Raw genomic sequence first — 23,055 nt, 5'->3', positions numbered from 1 at the left:
TTGGTATACTCAAGTATGCAGAATTGAGTTAGTTTGACCTGCTTTCTTGGTAGGAGACTCATGCTTTGAATAAATTAGTCCAGGACTTTGTCCTGGCAAGTTTACATCTGAGACCATTTTTTGTGTGCCATGACAGCACATTGCACAGTCGGCTACTGAGTGACCAGTCACAGCTGAAGGAGGACATGGATACCTTGAAGAGGAAAAACACACAGCTAGTGCGAGAACATAATCATCTCCAGCAGTCATGTGAGGAAATGAAGAGACTTCATGATGAGGATCAGAAAGAGATAACGGACCTGCGCAGCCAGCAGCAGCAGGTAAGCTACAGCTTTTAGTGTACATGCTAGAAGAGATCATGAATTTTTCCTTTGATAAATAAGTCAATAAAACTGAATGTGCAGCATTGCTGCCTTTTTATGTCTTACTGATTCTAAAACATCTGCCTTATATTTTACAGCAGTAGGGGAGAAAATGAGATCTTGGGTACTAATTGATTTTCTTTGTCTAGCTGGCAAAAAGAACGAGGGACAGGTGATATTAAGAAACTTTGATGCAGAGATGAAAAAAATGTACATGAGGAAGATTTTATATGCATGATATTTTTTTAAGTGGGTGGAGAAGTGTCAAAAACATAGCTTGAGGTTGCAAAGTGATTAATAAGACAACTTTTCCTAGTGTATTTTATGGGACAGAGCTAGCTTTAAACTTGCATGCTATGTTTGTTTTTTGGAAAGAACCACAATTAAAAAATGAGTGACAGATGGGTTTGTTTTGGTTTTAATTAATTTAGTGACACTGTAAAGATTAGGAGAATGACTGAGCTAAGTTTGGTTATTTAGATTTACAGACAGTATTCAGTTAGAACAAAGCTAGAGGTTGATTAACGTTTTTGAACTTGAAACGAAAAAAGACAAGCTTTTCAGGACTGGAAGAGGTGGACATTTCAGAACTGTATATAACAGGTTGTCTCTGGGCCAACGTTGTTCACACATTCTGAAGAAAGAAAAGTAATAGTAAGGAGCAGCTGGTCATATCAGGTCCACGGTTCACCTACTGAAAACTGATCATTTAGTTAAAATAGTTACAGTAGCATGTGGAATGGTTGAACAGAGTATCTTGGTTAACTCTGTGTAGGCTGATTCACAGGGCAAACTTGCAAGTCAAACATTAGGCTTCAGAAGCAAAACCTGTGCAAACAAAAATAATTATTTGCTGAGGTGGGAGAGGCAAAGGTCAAAGCAAGCTAGATAGGCTGAATGGTGCTTTAGGAGGTGCTGGAGGGCTAGTGCAGAGAGGAGTGAAGATTTGTATTTCCTTTTGATCCTTTCCTCTAACACTATCTTGAGGATTCTGCTGTGAAATGGTTTAGTGGCTTGATTCAGAAGATAGCAGAAATGGTTTGCTGTGTAAACCTGGGCAAATCGCTTAATTGTTCTGTGCCTCAGTTTCCCAGTCTGCAAAGCAGGGATGTAAAACCTCCGAGAGAAGGCTATTGGGTTTTGAGGTTCTGTCCTGAAGTTTGAAATTATCTGGCAGCACAGAAGGAGGTTGAAGTATCATTGTCTGTATTTATTTAAAGAAATTCAGTTTTGTGACGACATCATGATTAAACCTTTAAAGAAAACTCTGTATGTGACTCTCGGCAAGAAAGTTGTGTAACTCCATTTCTCAGCATGTCAAGAGTGAATCATGGTGTCTTGAAGGGGTGCCAAGAGTCTTATCTTGTCTGTGTCATTTCTCATCTGAATTAGTCTGACTGTGTTGATACCTCTGATGTTTTGTTTGGTCGTCGGGCCGTAGCAAAACAAACATCTTGGTAGCCTCAGAGAGCAAAAACTTTTGATTGTGTTACTCTCTGTGTGGCATTGTCATGGATTTGCTGTGTAGCAGCTGACCAGCTTAAGTTTCTGCTGCTCTCATATGAAGTTTCTTGTTGCCATGGCTGTCTTCCTTGGTCCAGCTGGGACTATTCACTACTACTCAGACTGGGATTTTGAACGGGAGACCTTCCTTATTACACTGCTTTCTGTTTGTGGCGTTTCTGTCTTCCTCTGTCAAATCTCTGTTAGCAACTTCATGCTGAATTCCATTCAGTTTCTAGTATATTTGTCCTTCTTTTATTTAATTATTTGTTTTCAGAAAAAAGACATTTCATATATGCTTTAGACAGTGAGAAGTGGTTTGTTTCTGTTTGGATTCTCAAATACTTGGTTCTCAAACCTGTTCTCAAAATGCTTTGGGAAGGAGTCTTCAGGAAAATGGCTCTCTTGAGTGGGTTTAAATCAACATGTATTTACACTTTACATATGCCTTTATGTTTATCACATGTTTAGTTTATCTGAAATGGTTCACTGCAGCATGCTAGCTAATCATGGGTCCAGCTCTGTGCAGGTTATGCCACTGAATCCGGGGAGGGTAGGGATGTGTGTAGAAATAGCCATGACACTGAGCCTCTCACCAAAGTGCAGCCTTGTTGCGGGACCACTTTATGAACAGTAACTTGCTGCTTTTATGTATCTTGGTTAGTTAAAGGAGACCAGTGTCAGGCTGAAGAACTTTCTCTTATCTTACCTGTGTAGAGAAGTGGTTTCCTGACAGTGATGGCTGTTATCTGCTACCTATGGGCAGTGAGTAGCAGGCAAAGAGTGGGCAGTCTCTTTTGGTGACCTTTCCTTTTGGTCTGCAGGCATCCAGGTTCTTCCATGTTCAGGAACTGGTCCTTACTCTGAATATGACACAAAAGAATGAGGAGCCAGTTTATGCATGTAGGATAGTTGCTATATGTTTGGGGTAGTTGCTGTATGTTTGGTTTCAACTGTTTATAGAGCTCATGTTTTCTGTCTTTTTTTTTCCCTTCTAGTTTTTTAACACTTTTTTTATTTTCAGATAGTTAGGGACATACCTTTGTAGGCTAATATTAAGATCATATAAATTCCTGCCAGGTCTCTGTGTTGAGCATTCATGTTTCTTCCCACCACTCCATCAAGGCCAAATGTCAATTTAAAAGAGAAATACAGGAAAAAAATGAGCATAGCATTAAAAAAAAAGAGATAGGGGGAAATAAGGCCTCATTTTAGGCACATTTTTTTGTCTTTTTGAGAAGGAGGAAGGACTAGATTTGCTGAAGCTCATTACGGGCTTTCTGTTGTTGTTACTGGTCATTTATTGTCAATGTTGCTATTTACAACAACAGTCTTCTGGTGATGGAAATTAATTTGAAACTAAGATTAAGGTCAGATTTTACTCATGTTTAGATGGATTTTTCTCTTCCTGTTCATATTTTATGGATAGCTTTTGAAACACAAACCTCTGTGGGTTCTTCTCAGATGAAATATTGTATGAATATTAAAATATATGCCTTCGTGTATAACACATTTAGGGGAGATTTTATTCTCTTGAAGTTTTAAATTATTTAATTTGTTCATGGAGGATACAGGCAACCTGTCATGAATGCCACCTCGTGGTCCTTTCCTAAATTACCGCTATCGTCTCGGTCATCAAATAACGACTACTGCTTGCTAAAACTACAAAATACTCTGAAAACAACGTGGATTTAATAGCTGTTGGTAGCAATTACCATTAGAGAGAGATTTTTCTAAAAATTGTACTCTCAATGTTGTGATAAGGCAGATTTTTTTTTTTTGCCTGTTAACATTAAGCAGATGTAGTAAAGCTTAGACTAACAGTAATGCTTAGACGAGCCTCAGTGTTTCCTTAGTCATTGAAAAGAATGATTATTAAAATTTGTTAATATATTTTTGTTATAATATCGTTTCTTATATATATTTTAAATCAAATTTATTGGACTGATTAAAGCCTGAGTTTACTAATACAATTTCTGGCTTTTTTTTTTTAGGTTATGAAGCAAAATGGATCATCAGAGATATTAAATAAACTTTATGATACAGCAATGGACAAGCTAGAGGGTGTGAAGAAGGATTACGATGCCCTAAGGAAACGATACAATGAGAAGATTGCAAGTCACAATACAGATCTGAGCCGCCTAGAACAGGCTGAGGAGGAGAACAGACGTCTTCAGAAACAGATTGACATGTTAATGAAGCAAAGGGACACAGCAATACATTTTCAGCAGCAATATTCATCCTCTCTTAGAAGGTATAATTGGGGTTTGATACCTTTGAGGTATTCTGTGAAGGCAGTAAAAATTTTGATGTAGCATCTTATTTTCTCTGTGGTAGAGATTTTCTGGAAAGTCCTAGAAGTTGTGATGGGGATGTTTATGTGGAGAAATGGTGTTTTTTCTTGTGAAAATGACTTTGCAGTTAGGGTTTTGGAATTGTATGAGAATTTTAACCATTGTTTAGCTCATGTGACAAAGGGGTATTCTGCCTTTCAAGCTATGTTTATTTTTAGTTGTAGACACAGGAATCAAATACAGCCAAAGTTTTGTTAAACCTCGGACTTAGTGTTCCAAACAAACTCCTCAGTGGGTGCTGAGCCCATGAACATATATATCTGTATTTAAAGATAAAATTCTCAATATATATAATATCCTCAATAAGAAGATCTAGTTTCTAAAAGGTGTTTAGCAAATGAAGGTGTTCTCAAGCATAAGTTAACTTTTGATGATATTAGAATTGCAGACTATGTGGGACCCTGAGACAGAGCTTCAGGTTGGCAGCAGAGTTCACTGGATGCAGACATCTGGGAGTCTTGCTTCACTGAGAAGGCACTGCTGCTATGAGCAGCACAAATGCCAAAACAGAAGGGCACAAACACTATTGTCACACCACGCCTAACCTTTTTTCTGCTTCTCCTTGATACTCAGCCTAAACAGTTACCCATATGGGGTAGGAAGAATGCTAATGTACATAAGGAATTCAAAGAGCATCCGTGGGCATGTTGAGAGTGTTCTCACTGACATCAGTTAGGGATAATACACAACTCCCACAGACCAAAGCCAAAAAATGTTTTTTTCCACATTCATAGACGTTTAATATTTCAAAAAGGTGAGATTGAGCATAGCTAATAACGTACACATGAATAGCATGTACATAGTTGCGATACACCTAATTAAGTTATAGGAGAATATGAGTAATAGGAGAATAAGTTATGTAATTTAAACTGCCATGGATTCCTGAAAATGAGGGAAAGCCTAACATATACTACAAGAAACACTGCAACCGTGCTGATGCATGCAGAAGCTCAGCATATTTGTATTATGGCCTTATGATTTAGGTCTCTTTGAGAGGAAGGTGTGGTTTGATACTGAGCAGGGGTTGATTTTAAGAATTTCATGAAAGAGATTCCTGTTCCTGTGAACCAGTGATCCAACTAAATTAATATAACTGAACTTCAGGAATTTTTGCATTTTATTCCATTGGCTTGGGGTCTGGACTTCTTTTTTGCTAGTTTGTATTTATAGAAACCTTTATTTGTCTTGTGTTTATATCTTTTCTTCATAACCAAACCCATATTTCTCTGGGTGACTGGTGGAAAAATTTTTAAAATGTTTCAGGTATGTGTACTTTTCACAATATAAGACTTAACAAGCTTGTAGTTTGAGGATGAATGGGTCACAAGTTGCAGCACTGATTTTTTTTTTAATTATTATTAATAATACCAAATGTTAAATACAGTCAAAATAGGTTTTAAAGAGAATGGGAAGAGTAAGACTGCAGTGATGGCCCAGGTCTCATTTTGAGTTAATCTTTGGTCTTAAAAAATATCAGAAAAGTGTTCAGACTTTTTTTATCTGTAACATTGTCACAATAACACACAGCATATGAATGCTACCAAGATGATTTAGCTGGTGAATAGTTTGCAGATCTAATGGCTATCTGGCTATCTAGTTCCTATGTGCTAAACCTTATGCTACACATGTGCCTCTGCATTTTGAGCTTTTGGCTGTGGCACTCAGACAGGTCTGCCTGTAGTTTGCAATTGCATTGAAGACAAAGCAGGTAGTCCTGATGAGGATTCTTTTCAGTATTGGTTGCTCCTTATAAACCCATGCTTACTGCTACTGATCCATCCAACCCTGCTCCTTGCAACCCATTCACAACAGTTGTTAGAAATAGGCTTTCTGTACAGAAAGCATCTGTGAGAATTTGATCCAGCTGCCTGTATTTCCTCCTTAGGAGGCAATGCAAGGTCAAGCAGGACCAAGGTGTTTCAGCTGAGACTTTGCTTTCGGGTTTCCTCAATTATCACTTTTTAATATAAATGTCCTTCTGTGGCAGAGACTTTCCATTCTCCCTCTGACCACTTCCACATGCTAGTATGGTGGTTGTGGTTGGTTGGTTTGGGGTTTTTTTGGTGTATTTTTTTTCTTCTGTACTGATGATTTTTTTTTTTTTTTTTGCTTGGCAAACATTGCCTTAAATTTTTTCTCCTCCCCTCCACCCTGTGCATTGCCAGTTGTCCTTGATTTGAGCCCCAAACAGTTTGCAAATGTACTGTGGGTTCTCACGTGATGATGAGGTTGTTTGGCATAGTCTCTTAGATTTCTGATACATCTTTGTACTTCTCCTATAGTATATTCTTCTTACCTTCATTCTTACAGTTCTGAAAAGAAAAAAGAAATCCAGACTGTAATATGTTAGGTCTTCTGTACTGCCAGCCTGATGATCTCTTAAGCTGAAGAACTTCCCAAAAGGAGCAGGGCAATGGTTTTGAAATTACTGGCAGATGCCTTGGTAAAGCTATGACAATGCCTTGAATACAGAGGCCTTCAAGGAAATATTTAAAATTCGATTTACAGCTCTTCCTTGGGAAAAGTCAGGCAACATGCTGGATTAGACAAGAAATTGTGCTTTTAAACAGTGTGAGGTGTGTGAGAGAGATCAAAGTCTGCCAGAGGTTTGTGGCCACCTGAAATTTGGATAACCCTAAAGCCCACCAAGTTAGGTACAGTGTTTCCATCAATTGCATTTAGCTGTGAGCTTTGGAAAAAACATGCAAGGAAATCTTAGTGTCCAGTAGTGGTAAAACACTGCTCTTAGAATAAGTTCCTTTTCAAACCTAATTGTGAACTTGTGTGTGGAATTATATTCCTACTTCTAAGAAAGATTTGTCAACATAAACACAGAAGTTGATGCTTATAAATTGAATCAAACTTTTTATGTCCTTTTATTGATTGTGCCGTAGTTCAGTAGGTTGTAGTGACAAAATACATGTTTTCATCTGTGTTAAATGTAAAAAGTAATTTTTTTTGAAGTTTTGCATTTCAGTTTTACTGGATGTCCTACTGATGAAAATAAACAGTAATGTTTAAATTACCTGGTTTTAGTTCCATCGTCTGCATTTTTACTGCAAACCGACTTTTTTTTCTCCTCTAACCTGTCCATTACCAACCTTGTGGCATATTTGGGCATGTGGAAATTGTTCTTTTTTTCCAATTTCTGCATTTGTTTCCCTTCTTCCCACATGCCTGAGAGTGTGTGCTGGGAAAAGGAATTAACTTCTAAGATGAGCAGAGTTCAACGCAGTAAATAAAGTTAAACTTGTGCTATTAAATAATGGCAATGTTTTGCATTCCCTTTAGAATAATTTGTTAGAAATTTACTTTTAATAATTAAACTAGTTCTAAATTATTTCTAACAATTTTTATGTTGCAGTTCCTTAAAGAGGTTCTCTAATATTCTTGAAGGTTCACTAATATTCCTAAAGCAATAATTAGTTTAATTTTTATTTTGCAGCACTGAGAGTACATTGTCTAAGAAGTCCTCTGTGGTTATGTTTTGCCAATGGATACATTTGATTATCCAGCCAAATCCTTAATGTATAAAAAAGGAAAATGAGGAACAAGTATCTTACTGATGTTTCTGCTTGGTTTTAGATTTGAATCAGTACAGCAGGAACTAAGCAACGCCACAGCACAAAACAAAGAGTTGCAGAGAGAGATGGAGCGATTGCAATCAGAGGTGACAAGGTTCAAAACAATGCAGCTGAAAGCAGCAAAGGATGCAGAAAAGTACAAGGAAGAAAGAGATTCAGTTTTTAGTGAATACCGCCTCATAATGAGTGAGAGAGATCAAGTAATCAAAGAGGTAGATAAGCTTCAAACAGAGCTGGAGCTTGCAGAGTCCAAACTGAAGAACACTTCTTCTGAGAAGCGAGTGGCTAGTGAAGAGATGGAAGCTTTAAGACAGGTACTAACCTATTGTTTTGATGGAGAAGGGAAATGAGTATACATTGTTGGTGCTAGAATCAGAAATGTATGACTGATTAATGGAAAATAAGAATGCACTGCAAAGAGGAAATTCTGCGCTGATGTTTTCCTATAGCAGTCTGTTTTACCATCAATTTATTAAGCTTCCATGTTTGAATAGAGTACCTATCAGCTGAAATTTGCTATTCACTTAATTCTGTTCTGCTGATTATAAATCCATCCTTTACTGCATTAGTCTTTTATGCCTTCTCAAGTAATGCTCTTTGTAACAATATAGCTCTAAATATTCATTATTTTTGACTTCTAACCTCTACAGGAACCACTGGATACTATCTACTATGACTTAAGACGGTACATGATAAAGTAGTCTCAAATATTTATGCAAAGCCTGTGCTGACATGCATGTTCTTGCTCATTTGCCCTCTTTCTGCCTTTAAGTTAAAGATATTTTGAAGATTTTTCACTAGAACTTAGGCATGCCTTAAAGTGTGTGAAACCAGAACTTTGTATTTTTCAGCAATGTGTTCTTGAAATGCTTATATCACAACTATGTTAAAATGATGCTGTTAAGATTTCTGAAACACAGTTTGCTGCTCGGTTTCATATCAGCTGACATGCATTCACTTGATCTTTTGGTTTACAAATAATTAATTTAGCATGAAATAGATACAAGCAAACGTATTCCATTGCCTATAAATCTCATTTTACATTTTTTGCAGCATTACATCTGAACAAAATGCCCAGTGTGAAAAATTAAGATGTGGAGCTTTTTTAAATAACACCGTTTTCAAGGGACATAATGTGGATTGTGACATATGGCATCAGAGCTTTTAAAAATAACTAACCTCTGGTTTTAAGAATTCATAGTTTTCAACCCTGTGTATTTGTCAGATAAGTAATTTAGCTTCTACAGTGAGTGAGGTTTTAATACATGTTTCCTACCTGTTCTACTTTCACTGAAACCATTAAGCCAATAGAAATGTCTGTTGGTTTCAGTGGGATCAGGGTAGCTACTAAGAAATACTGATGGAAATAGCCACAATGAGTCATTCTGCTCCAATTTGTTATATCTGTCATTGTGGCACTATGAGGAATTTGCCAAAATGCTTTAAGGGGCAGGAAATTAAAATTTTAGATACATGGGTATTCTCGCCTACCTTAGATGACTGGAAGGAATGTTTTAGTAAGAACCAGAAAGAGCCTGGCACTGGTGAGTGAGATGCTGGCAGGGCACAACATGCATATTTCTTCACCCTCAGAACTGGCCCATCAGAAAGCAGAAATAACTGCTTCTATAATATACTAAAAGGTGTAAAATAGTAGTACTGTGAGTTTTCTTTTTCCTGTTTTCCTTTCCTGTAGCTATGACTCTTCTGCTTGTGAGCAGGTATGGTCCTGTGTCACATAGCACTGGCTTGCTGCAGCTGCATTCAGTGCATAAGGGATCTTCTAGTTCTGGCAAGGCAAATGTTTGAAGGGTTGAAAAAATTTATTGATCAAGTGACACATTCGCTTGAAATAGTATCCTGAAAGATGCCTCTGTGTAAGTGGGATTAATCCTGTCAGTGAATAGTTGGTCTGGTGCTTGCCAAAATCTAACTTAATGGTCTTCGCTTTCCTTGTGACATATAGCAGCTTTAAGTGCCCTATTACATATTGCCCATTGACTGATTAAAACAGCACTGAATACGTTTTAAGTCATTTTAAATGTAGTTTCTTCTCTGAGGCGTGTGTTTGCTAGTGTACCTCTCCTGTCCTAAACAAATGCAAAAGCAACTGAAATGGAGAAGAGGTTTATTTTTAAGCATTATTTTGTAAGCAGTTACTGAAGAGGTCAGTCAGTTTCCTAGTTAGATATTTAAGCTTTATTGGGTACACATGCTCAAACATAATGGGTTAAACTACATCCAAAATGTACTAATTGTCTGGCATTTATAGATGATAGAAGAAATCTCAGGATTTTGCACTGTGGATAGTTTTGGATCAAATTCCCATGCGTTTGGCCACTCAGCTAGGAATAGATGTTATAGACATCACCCTCTACTTTCCTCAGTAGTGTTCTTGTTTGGCATAATCTTTTGCTCCAGCAAATACTTAGAATGTTGTGTTTCATCTCAGTGGTAGTCAGCTTTCCCCTCTGTTTAATAGACCTGTTGTATTTTATCCTTATTGCACTATAATCAGATGGGAGAACTTCCTTCAAACATAAGAATTCTTCACAAATTCAGAATCATACTTCAAACCAAACAGCTGTAATGTTTCCAAACAGAAGCTGTTGTAGTCAGCACCAAATGGCACATGGCCCTGTGCCGTCATGTAATTTTGTGCAAATGTCACAGGAAGATGACAGAGGTGAAATTTTACTGCTGACCACTGGAGGCAATGGCTGCTCTTATTCAGATAGTTTATATTGAGCATGCTGGAATAAACTGTGGCAATATGTATTTTTTCCAATCACCTTAAAGCACTGTAAATTCTTGTTTAATGAAGGGCTTGCTGAGAACTTTCCCTCTGCCTTGATACTTGATGACTTTCATCTCAGCTGCATGCGGGAAAAGACTTAATATTTTTGTGTAAGTTTTATACACGCATTTGAATGCACATTTTATACAGACTATAGTTAAGCTGTACAAAACGTTGCTTCCAGTACTAAACTTGTCTGCACTACCAGATGGGTCAGGGATTTCTCTCTTCAGAGGTACTGAGCAACGGAAGCTCTTACTGATGTTGAAAAAACTTGAGTGCTCTGGTAATTGACATTCAGCGATATGTTTAAAGTTCACAGAGTGAGTCATTAATTGTACTGCTTGTCTGTTACTCTACAGCAAAAATAACTCTTTTAATATCATTGTAGAACTGTTTTAACAGCCTGACTAGCCTTAATTAGATGCTGTATCTCAAAAACAATCATGTTAGTACAGAAAAATGCAATTGTCACCCATACTTTAAATATTCAGTCTTACTGCTTGAAAACTGTAGAGGAAAACAGAATGGAAGTCAGTTTATGACATGGTGTCTTTCTATCCTCAAGTATTTGTACCCTTTCGTTCTTTAGCTTTTGGGATGTCAGCTGCCTCTAGTAATCTTTTGGAGATCAAAACATGAATAGTTTCCAGCTAGGAGCGCCTATATGTAGGAGGACGTCTTTGTAGCCATTGGCTGAATGCTTCTAGAGGACTGGGCCGTCTAAAAATCTAGTGGCATGAAATTCAACTGTTTCAATGCCTCATTATTCCAATAGGAAATCTGGTTTAAACTATTTTAAAAGGATAGATTGTATTTCAGAGCTATTATTTGCTGCATCTTTTTTGTTATGATGCAGTTGAATTCCACATTTAATAAGATGTACTGTCATTCTGCTTTATGGCATACCTGTAGTTTTACCTTTGAACATTCTGTAGTTTGCACATTGGTATCTTACTGGCATATAACTCTAATGTCCATTTAAAACTTACGAGGAAGCTATAAGATACTTACATAGCTGGATTGTCTAAATTATTTCAGTCCTGTAAAATTGAGGCAGTTGCTTAAAAATATTTGCAACATATTCTTACCCTTTGCCATATTTAAAACCTTTTCTAAAAACACCAAGTCTGACTGGTTAATAACATTCCCTCATTTAGGTTTCTTAAAACTGTGAGCGCTCCCAGATTCTTGCTTACTTTTGACATAGCACTGTGCTAATGTGATGGTGTGATGTCTTTAATACAACTTTTAATATTCTTTGATAGTACTTACTTATATGTAATGTAAGCACAGTCCTGTTTTGCTCCCATTTTTCAGAACATTAATGGTAAACTCCCTAGGCTTTTAAGGTGTCAGTGTGTATGCAGCTGGAAAGATGAACTATTTCCTTCTGTACTTAACCTACTGCAAACAATGGATCTTGTTTTAGGAGCTAAACTCAGCTCTAGTGGAAAGAGATCGAGCAATTTGTGAGAGGAATGAGTTACTGGAAAAATACTGTCATGAAGTGAAGGACAAAGCTGAGGCGCAGAAGGAACTTGACCAAGCTTGCAAGGATATAGAAACAGTGAAGGAAGAAAGAGATGTTGCCAGGAAAGAAAGAACAGAAGCTATCATCCAGAGAGATCATCTACTAAGGGAATATTATCAAGCCCGTCAGGTATTGCAAGTCTTCACAGGTGCATTTTTCTTTCTTAGCTTCAAAGGGTCAGTAGTTTTCAAGAGATTAGTTAAAGATCTGGGCACACTGTGTGTCTTCCACCTTTTCCCCACGTTGCTCTAACATGCCTATGTATAAATGTACCTATATTCTTCAAGACATAATGACAGAACTTTTGTGTGAAAGAAAATATAGTCATGCTTCGTATTAAGTTTCTGTTTGTAAAAATAAATGGCAAATAAAATATTGTGATCCAGCAGGTGGCTAGGCAGTTTATTACGTGCTGGTAGACTTGTTGCTATCTATAACATGCGTTGTTCTTGCCTGTGACCTGCTCAGGATGTTAGATATTTCTTCCTAAAAGAAGCTAATTGAAATGTGATGGTAAATTTTCTAATCTGTACACGTTCTTAGTATAAATATACTATTCTGACAATTAATGTCTCTTGTGTGGGTTAACATTCCTGTAATTCTGCGCACTTAACTGATGCTCTCGTCTTGTGCACAATACTGAACATCAATCCACATACCACTGTAGCTACTTACGTATAATGTAGTATGCAAATGCATAGTATCACAACTTTTATGCTAATGAAATGACTAAGGAATAAAAAATTACTTAATATTAAACTAGATATTTTGGGTTCTTTTCATTAAACTTGTTTGCATTGAATACCAACCCCTTAGCAGTACAAAGAAGTTCTTAGTCTTACCTGTTGTACGGATTTGACGATCCCGAAGGAGTGTCTGGGGAAGCAACTAAACTAGGTTTTCAGTTGTACTGGAAACAAATCTTTCATTGTGTTTTGTTCTTTGTTGCCTCAGTGGGATTTTGGAAGCTTGTGCTTTTCTCAAGGAAGCTGAGTGAGTTTGGGTGAACTTAGCTGTGACTTAGCATCTGAACTCAGATGCTCACCTTTGGCAGATTCCAAATCAGTAATTGACATTTCAAATATAAATATCAGTTTGTTGATCTGAGTGGGTTTTTTGGTTGTCTTTTTCCTGCCAGCTGACTGGAAGAGAAGAAAATGATCCTTGGAAATGAAAGAGACAATCAAAAGGCCAGACATGACTCTTCATAGCCTCTGTTTGGTCTTATTTCTTGCAATTTTTATTCTTTAATGTTGAGGTGAGAATGTAAACCTGAGGTTTAAGGTTCAGTTGTCTCTTACTTTTGAATATAATTATAACTCATTTAGAGAGAAAAAGAGCCTGTTAAGTGTATTAATCATGACATAGTAGTCTCTCTTTGATTTACATATATTTAGGTCTTAAAAACATTCCTCCAAAGTTTCAACTTTAATCAAATGGCAAGTCTAGTCAAATTCATTAGATTTATTTATATTCTTGAAATTAACCACACACAGTTGTTTGCAAGCCCATGGCCTTCAGTGCTTGTGGTGGACTGTACTGTTGTAGTTGGCTGGCATTCATTGTGCTGCAAGCTTGGAGTATTCTATGTGTATTTGTCTCACTATTGTCACCACCTCTCTTGTTCAAAATAGAGAATGTTAGAACAACAAGTTAGTTTAAAAGGAAAGTAATTCTTATCTAAAACAAGAAATATTCAAACAAAATGTTTTTGGAATTCCATTGCTCTGCTTTGGAGTTAAGGGACCTGTGTGAATCACAAGTCTGTGTTGTGAACGTGTATGTTTAGTTGTCCCAGGGTAAATAACAGACATTAATGCAGAAAATCTGTGTTGTAGCTGCATATAATAGTGTATCTGATTTCTAAATATCCTTGAAGTTTTTTTTCTGTCTGCTAAGCAGAACAGGATAGAAGCATGGAATGTTATCTTTGAAATACAAAATGTTCACTGATGATACTTTGAAGCGGGGATTCTTATTCCTGTAGATTGTGTTTGCACAAATTTGTGTGCCACTGAATGAAATATATTATTTTACCCCCCCCCCCCCCACTCCCCCCAAAGTTGCCATTTTCATTTTTCATGAAAACATGAGAGTTGAATATGTCAGGCAACATATGTATGGTGAAAGCTGTTTGTGTATACTTACCTAAAAATTGTGCCTAAAGTACTTATCTATGTTTCTTAATTCCTAGATACAAGATTCTGCTACCCTAGACATAGAAAGAGCAAACAAAGAAATTGAAATGCTTCGGAAACAGTATGAGGCAATGTCACAAGAACTAAAGGAAGCTGTCCAGGAAGCAGAAGTAGCCAAGTGTAGGAGAGATTGGGCCTTTCAAGAGCGGGATAAGATTGTTGCAGAAAGGGAAAGTATACGGTAAATGAATGTTAGATGGTACATGAGTGACCTTTGTGACACCTTGTATGCAGTTGATGCAATTCTAAGACGTGCTGGATTTTGCTAACACTTTCTTCAACCTCTGCATTAGCTGTCAAAGGGTGATTTTTAATTTTTTTTTCCTAAAAGTTGAGAGCACCTTACAAGATACTTTGATTTGTCTGTGGTTTCATATCCATAATGTGTCTAGTAAACACTGTAGAGCCTAACAGCACAGCTACGTAGGAACGACAAGTTATGCATTCTTTTAGGCATGACATACTTAATCATTCTACAACTATAGTCCTGCAAATAATTCTTTGTCTCTGGGGACATTTCACAAATAGTACCTGACATATTTGCTACTAAACGCATGTAAGGAACTGAGGGTAAAACTAGTGTGTTACTTTGATAGTTTTAAGTAAGTAAATTGAAACTTCTTTGCTTTTGAAGGACTTTGTGTGACAACTTAAGGAGGGAGAGAGACCGGGCTGTGAGCGACTTGGCTGAAGCTCTTCGCAATCTGGATGACATGAGAAAGCAGAAGAACGATGCTGTTCGTGAACTGAAGGAGCTGAAGTATGTTAGAGAAATGACCAAACTGCATGGAAGTTTGTGATAAAAACTTTTGTTTGTTAGCTGTGTTCATAAGTGAACCGTATGATGTTATAGCTGTGGGCAGCAGATATTCGTGTCATTGTACATGGAAACATTGCCTGTATTTTTAGTTATCATGGAAATTATTGTGATCGGCAGGATCCTAAGTTGTACTGTCTTAACCTTTTTATCTTATTTATGAGACACATATTCTAAGCTTTGTACTGTGGAGATACACTTAAGCAATATGGGATTCTTTCACTGAAGTTGGATTAACTGCCATTTAGTTCCTCCCAGCTGTGTTCTCACTAGTTTATGAATGCAAGGTCAAGATGATGCATCATCTCAGTGGGTTGTGGAAGGGGTTTTGCTGTCGGTATTTATCATGTCTCAGTTGTCCTGGGCATACTGATGCAGCTCATCTGAGTGTAAATTAAATGCATTTTGGGAGGTGTTAGAAACCTAGTTGTACACTTCAGTCATGTAAAAATAATGCAGAAATTGTAAGACTATGTTAGGACAATATATTGAAAAGGAAAGTCAGTTTGACAGCATCCCAAGAATGTTGGAAAGATGGAAGCATGGGGCAAATTTTTGGCACAGCTTGAATTTTTTGATTTAGGAAGCAAAATATAAGATATCTCACGATGATAACAATGTGTATCAGTTTATTTAGAAGGAATGTCTGTGTCTATAAATAATTATTTTCTTTGCTTAGGGAGAAGATGGAGAATCAGTTGGAAAAGGAGGCCAGATTCCGTCAATTGATGGCCCATAGTTCCCATGACTCAGCCATAGACACAGATTCTCTGGAGTGGGAGACCGAAGTGGTAGAATTTGAAAAAGACAGAGTAAGTCAAAACCACGGACTGCTTTGTCTTATATATTGGATAGCTTTGAAGTCAATTATGACGTCTTAATACTACATATGATTAAAAATAACTCTAATTGTGGGGGTTTTTTGGTTTCTGTTGTTGTGCGGGAAACCACACACACATATGCTGCAAGTGCAGTAACATCTAGGTGAAAGTAGTTGGCAAAACCAAGCTGTTATACACAAGCTTTGTGTTTTTCTTCATATGAATTATAAATAAAAATAGTTCCTCCATCTGATCTTGCAGGGTATCTAGGTCTATGTACTATAAAAATGTTTTAAGTTAAACATTTAGTGTTCTTAAAGTTAGTGATTCATTGCAGAAGTGACAGTGCTAAGGCAACCTGAACTTAAGATGTGATGGAAACACAGACATTAGAGAGCCTAGTCCTTTACTCTTATAGGCAACATCACTTAGAATCTGTGCATAAAATAGTTAAGCTTTTACATGAAATTATTTCTCCTACTTTTGCTCAGATTCAATGCTTAGAAATTTTAAAGTATTAAAAGTATTTATTCATGATGAACATGTATTTTAGGGCAACATTGCCCTTCAGCTTAAATATCTGGGATGAAAGGGGATGCTTATTTCTCTTGCTTGACTGTAGAGGAAGTTAAATCCCTTTTCCTTTTGACATATTAAATAAAGTTCTTACGTTTAGCTTTCCAGATAACCTCTACATCCTTTCATTATCCTAGTAGTACTTTTCTCCATTTAATTTTATTTTTCTTCTTTGTAGTATAGATTTTTTTTTTTTTTATTTTGCTGCTTTGTATGCAAGTCTTCTATGCTGTTCTATTTGAAATTTTTGGCTGGCACATCACATTGTTTGATAATAGTAATTTTTTTTGACCACATAGAACACACAGGTGGTCTTCCAGATTGTGTCTCATTTATAACAGCCTCTGCATATACCAGAATTTCTTTCTCATTCCTGAACGACAAAGTTTGTGATTGCCAAATTAAACCCCTTTTATTTTACTGCAGTATTTGGGGTCATCTTTTTTTATGGTCTTCCAATCTGGCTGTGTTCTGATGGTGCATTCCAACAAAATCACTAATACATTCCTTTTTTTACACTGAAAATATTATTTAGTATTACTATATGTTGAAATATATAGATTGAAAAGACTATGAACTGCGTACCAGTACTGATCCATCAGAACCACCATCTGTTAATTCTTTCTGGGATAGCAATTCCCCTTTCACCGTACTTTTTCATCTGTTTTGACCAACTCCTTCATCATTAAATTTTGTGCGTTGCCATCTTCTCTATTTTAACTGTGAACTAACAATTTTGCTTTTCCATTGTCTGTAAAATTAGTACGTCTAGCACACACTGTACCTGTGGTAAACAACATTGCAGCCTGATGACTTTTCCATTCATGTGCAGTTATTTAGTTATTCTTGACTTCAAGGATTTTTCTAAATGTTTGCATCACTGAGATCAAATGCACAGACTTCCTCATTTGAATATATGTGTCCCTTTCCTAAACATAGGGATTACACTTGCTGCTATCAAATTATAGTAATAATATTGTGTCAACCTTGATATGGGAAACTCGTTGCTGTCCTACCAGCATTTAAGTTCCAGGATGGAGATTATAGAGTTGAATACATTTAAGTCGTTTTATTTTTGCTTCAACTTCACCTGTCTGCTTAAACTCATGTTCTACATAATCACTCAGCTCAAAACTCGGAGAAATAATATTCACTTTTCAGCTCTGAGACTGTGCAGTGATACTCTGATCTCTGCTCAGTCTTTATTTTCTGTCAGCCCCATGCTCTTCCCTGTGAACTTTTTTCTTACATAGAGTATTTGGAAGAATCATAAGGATTTTAGTATATTTTTGGCAGGTTTAGCTCAATTTCTGGTAAATATTCATATTTTTGCTTATTTTAATATTTAGCTTTTATCAGACCTCTTTTGCATTCCCTGAAGACTTTATGCTCTTCTGATTTTAAAGCGATTAGTCATCAAACCATGTATAGGACCATGCCTTACATGTCTGATTTAAGCTCTATTTAATTTTTGCATGTTAGATTTTAAATTTCAAGTATCATTTCCCTTCAGTATGTTGAGATGGTTGGTCCAGGTGATTTCAAGTAGAGTTTGCTAATTTTTATAAGTGTACTATTTAACACTGAAAATAGCAATAATAAATCAGTTTGTGATCAGTTGGTCCCAGTTCATTTTCTTTAATTGTTTTTTTTTTTGTACAGAGACTTTGCTGTTTACCAAAGCAAACACTAAATTAAAATTTTCATGCTTGGTTCAATGACTGATTTGTTAAAGATGTTTATCACTTTTCACATCAAAGATGATGTGTTTTGGCCAGAGTTGGTAGAATATCGCCTCTAATCTGTATTTAGAAATGGTCCCCCGTAATGTTAGAGCTTTCTTTCCTGTTTACTTCTGGTCTTTAGCCATATCCAAGTGGATGTCTTTCTGAGTTCATCACTAAGATGCAATGCTGTTTCCTTACTTTTACAATTGTTTTTTCCCCAAGTAATGCCTTTTCTTGGGGAACATGTCCTTGTTCTCTCATAACACATCCAGCATCATACCTTAAAACAGGTTATATGTGTCTGAACGTGCTTTCTTGCATGCACTTCTGCTTTCCTATTCCTCTTTGGTGAAGTTCCCCTTCTACATTATTTCAGCCTTAATGGGAGGGAGGAGGATCGTTCTAATGCCAGAGGGTGCCTAGTAACCAGGAGAAATGTGAGGTTATACATTGAAGTACAAAACGTAAAAACTTCCCTAGATCAGGTACCCTGTAAATGTAAGTGCATTGTACAAATATGCAGTAACGCCTCTTGCTATAGGCAATGCCACAGTGGTTGCCAGTGCCATTGAGTCACTTGTTAACAATATTTATTAGGATGATATGGACTTGAAAGCACTTGGTTTTGATGTGGCAGAAGGCGTGAATGAGCCATACCTTCCTGGAGACTGTGGGATCTTCGTTACCAAAGTAGACAAAGGAAGTATCGCTGATGGTCGATTAAGGTAGGGTTTGACTTTGGAAGATACTTGTCTTTTATCGATCATAATGAACTATATATGAGCATATTGTAAATTGTCTTCAATTTTTTTCCATTTTTTTAAAGTTCTTTTTTATCATTGGTCATGTGTATATTATTAATGTTGGTTGGGAAATTGCACTGAGAAGACTAATGCCTAAAAGCATTACAGAAATTAAACACTGTTTGACTCATCCCTTAAAACTCACCAGGATTTGAAATGGTCTTTTGTTTCTCTGTGTCTCTCCTGCTCCGTTTATTATCTCCTCAAACTTTGATCTATTTATTTAAATTGTGGGAAAGACATGAGGGTGAGCTATTGGGGAAGGGCAAGGGGAAAGGAGAGTAGAGCAAGGATAATTTGAAACCTGCTCTTGTTCTTTGTGCCGATAGGAGGTTTTTAATAACTCTTCTCTGTCCAAAGAGTTGCTTTTAAACAAGCAGCAGTCATTAGTGATTTGAGGATATGTTTTTTGCTAGCGAAGTGCAGACTAGAAATCCTGGTTTTCATTTAGCTGCTATTTAATGCTTTTTCAGGAATGGAGAACTCCGGATAATTAAGGAATAGCATATTGAGATCAGCTCTGTTGCATCCTTTTTCATGAATGTTATTCATGTGCTGTGTCCAGCAAAGTATGCTTGTAACACTGACCTGCTTATTTCTGTTTATCTACCAGAGTGAATGATTGGTTGCTGAAGATAAATGATGTGGATCTTACTAATAAGGATAAGAAGCAAGTTATAAAGGCTGTTCTAAATGGAGGAGGTGTTATTAACATGGTGGTTCGAAGAAGGAAGTCCTTAGGTGGACGAGTGATAACACCTCTTCACATCAATGTTTCTGGACATAAAGGTAACAGCTATAAAAGATGTACGTAAATGATACATGTTCAGCCACAAATGGCTTGACGTAAAGGTACATGTTCTGAGCCTCTGCCTAAATCCCACTGAAACTGTTACTTCCTCCTACATAGGGATTTTCATTAACTGGTTTTAGCAAACTAAGAATGCTAATATTGATGCCAGCTTCAATCTGTAATTACAGGTTTTGCTTGTTGTTCTTGGGTGGATTTTGGTGTTTGGTGGTGTGTGTTGTTGTTTTTTTTTTTTTTCAATAGTTCTAGGTAGCTGCCTGTCTGGAGCGTTACTGGGAGTCTAGACAAGGCTGTTAAACCTGTCAGTCACCTCATCTTTGTATGATTATATTAAATTTTGGGATATTCAAAATCCCTATTTTCCTCCACTCTGTTCTTATTTTTTTAAAAGGGTTTTCAGAAATTGAAATTCATTTGGTTTGGTAGTTATATTTCTTTCTTGTGCAGGCACGTTGGACATGCTGTTTGAGCAAGGTATTTGAATTGCAGGAGTAAATTCTTTTTTGTGTGTATTTCAGATAGTGGAGTCAGTCTAGAAAATGGAGTATTTGTTGCTGCTGTTGTGCCCGGAAGCCCAGCTGCCAAAGACGGTTCCCTTACTGTGGGAGATAGAATAATTGCTGTAAGTCTTAAGAATGAATTATCCTTTTTTAATTTTTTATTTATTTTAAAGTGTTATCATTGATGCTACTCTTTAAGATCCCAAACTTTCCAATTAATTTTTTACTTTCACTATATTACACCCTTTTTGTATATTCACTAAATATTTATTGTTATTTAATGTGTTTGAAGGCTGAGTGATTACTATAATGTGCAGGCTATTTGCTACACTTAATAGCAAAGAAACTATATAGAATTTTTGGCAGAGGAACTGATTTAACTCTTCCCACTTGGCCTATGTATAACGATACTTGTGATTTTTAAACTGAGTAGGAAAGGTCAGTTCCAAAAAGATATCTCTTGGTTGGATGGAAGGTTTCTTATCTTTTAAATTACAGTATTATGGATGTCATCCTTTGAGGGGGGGGAAGTTTTTCGCTGTGTGCAATTGCAGCCTTAAATGACCTGTCTGATTTATGAACTCCTGTGAAACTGAAGGTGGTTACTGTGGAGGTACAAAGGCATAGAGGCTAATGTAGTGAAACAAGTGTTGTTACACTGTATCTCTAGGAGGAATAGCAAAATTGTTGTTAGGAGGCTTGTTTTTTTCAATTGTAGAAGTGAAAAAGACAGGACAAGGTCAACCGGGCTTCAGTCATGTATACATATGCTTTAAGGTATATGCCCTAAGGTGCTCCCCACTTGCTATCTTTGATTTACAGATTTTCATTGTGGTGGTTTTTTTTTTTTATGTAGATCAATGGCATTGCACTAGATAATAAGTCACTTACTGAATGTGAAGCTTTGCTACGAAACTGTAGGGATTCCCTTACCCTGTCACTGATGAAGGTGAGTAGGAGAAGCTAAATTTGCAGAATTTCTTGAACTTACACAGAATTATTTTAGTTCTTCAGGGAAAAGTATATGAAAAAATGAACATATCATGGGAAGGTCTCTGCTAAAAATAAGACCGTCTGGATACGTTTCAGTGGTGGTACACTGTCAACAGTTCTTTCCAAAGTAAGGCTATTGTGGCATCTGGTAGGAAATGAAACTTACTTATGGCTCTTACTTCTTTCCCATTTGTTTGCTGGTCACATGAAATGACTCCTAACACAATTGTTTCTTTCTTCTTGGTTTCTGCTTCAGAGCTGCAGCAGTTCTGTACATGAAAGATAAACTGCCTCCTGACTACAGAAGGGTTTGCTTCTAGTCAGGAGGGAGTTGTGCAGAAAACTAAACTCTGGCTATCATGAGGATTAAGTAGAAGGCTTTCTTTTTCAGGCTTATTGCTGTAAAAATATTATTTTGTTTTGCTTATTGAGTTTAGAATCCCATTATGCTGGGCCTGTCACATGGGCTTTGTGAGTGATAATTCCAGTTCCAGAGAGCTTGAGATTTTAAGAAAGTAAAAAGATGAAATGTTTGATGGGAAGTGGGCAATGAAAGATGACTTAGTAGCATCACTTAACAGAGGTGGAAGTAGAATGCAGGTCCTTTCACTGACAGTTCAGTGCTTCTGCCACCATGTGCAGTTGCCCTTCTGGAACTGTTCTGAAAATGTTTCAAAGAATTTCTAGCTTCATTTTATCTGATGTTCTGTGCATTCAACCTGTAAGATTTTATTAAATCTTTCCCAACTGCATCTGTACATGTCTTGGTGTATATTCAGGTATAGGTAAATCAAGGAGGCTAGAATATGCCTCATACTAAATAGAAATCAGCCATAATAATAAGGTGATCTCATGTGTTTTTTTTGTTTTAGGTTTTTCCTCAGAGTTCGTCTTGGAGTGGTCAAAATATATTTGAAAATCTGAAGGATTCAGAAAAAATATCAAACTGTAGGGTTCACGCATCAGAGGTACAAGCCCAAAATAAAAGAAATCTGAAACTCAACAGCTCAACCCAGACTGACATTTTCAGTCCAGACATCATGGATGGCAAGAAGGACCAGAGTGATCAGGGCAGCGGTTCATTTTGCTTTTCTAGTAACACATTACGTGTAGACTCTCATAGGAACACAGTGCACAGTTGCCACAGTAATTCAGAACACAGTCTCAGCTCCTTCAGCCCAGAGACTTATGGGGACCGAGGCTATGGAGCTGTTGATTTGGATGACAGAAGGCTGCCTTATGAACCTACAGGAGATGACTGTGTGGTGGTTGAGACTGCATTTGACAAAGGACCTGGAGCTAAGCACAGTGGTGGTACCTGGCCAAAAGTCATGGTTAATATATCATCAACAGAAACAGAAAAGTTCTCTGTGTACAAAAAGCCAAAACAAAGGAAGTCTATCTTTGACCCTGATACTTTCAAAAGACCACCAACTCCTCCCAAACTGGAGTACCTTTCCCCTAATCAGGTGACAGGCCATTCACCTCAACCATCAAAAGCTGAAGTGGCTTCAACTCCTCCAACTCCTCCTAAGAGAAGTGACTCTATCAAATTTAAACATAAGCAGCAGGCAAGCTCTGCATCAGAGTCTACGGTAACAACTGGATCACCGCCCACCAGCCCAGCCACTGCCCAAGCTCCAGTTTCCTTGGGACTTAAACAGGACTCTGCTAT

The 23,055-nt window shown here is 37.0% G+C and overlaps 1 protein-coding gene across 1 annotated transcript in view; it reads left to right on the top strand.

Annotated features, from left to right (window-relative positions):
• Positions 1–53: 53 nt before the first annotated feature.
• The window catches only part of DLG5 (discs, large homolog 5 (Drosophila)), a gene marked incomplete at both ends in the record, with an annotated part of 41,476 nt that continues 18,474 nt past the window's right edge, over positions 54–23,055 (top strand). Inside the window, 12 exon segments of the mRNA XM_009706807.1 lie at positions 54–320; positions 3,860–4,119; positions 7,805–8,117; positions 12,033–12,263; positions 14,329–14,513; positions 14,967–15,092; positions 15,829–15,961; positions 18,871–18,998; positions 19,690–19,865; positions 20,406–20,509; positions 21,244–21,336; positions 22,253–23,055. The exon segment at positions 22,253–23,055 is cut by the window's right edge and continues 10 nt beyond it. Coding sequence (XP_009705109.1) covers positions 54–320; positions 3,860–4,119; positions 7,805–8,117; positions 12,033–12,263; positions 14,329–14,513; positions 14,967–15,092; positions 15,829–15,961; positions 18,871–18,998; positions 19,690–19,865; positions 20,406–20,509; positions 21,244–21,336; positions 22,253–23,055 — 2,819 coding nt within the window.

The sequence above is a fragment of the Cariama cristata genome, unplaced genomic scaffold, assembly GCF_000690535.1.
Source record: "Cariama cristata isolate BGI_N322 unplaced genomic scaffold, ASM69053v1 scaffold40468, whole genome shotgun sequence".
NCBI lineage: Eukaryota > Metazoa > Chordata > Aves > Cariamiformes > Cariamidae > Cariama > Cariama cristata.
Note: the sequence above shows the minus strand (reverse complement) of the source record. Positions and strands in the feature narration are given on the sequence as shown.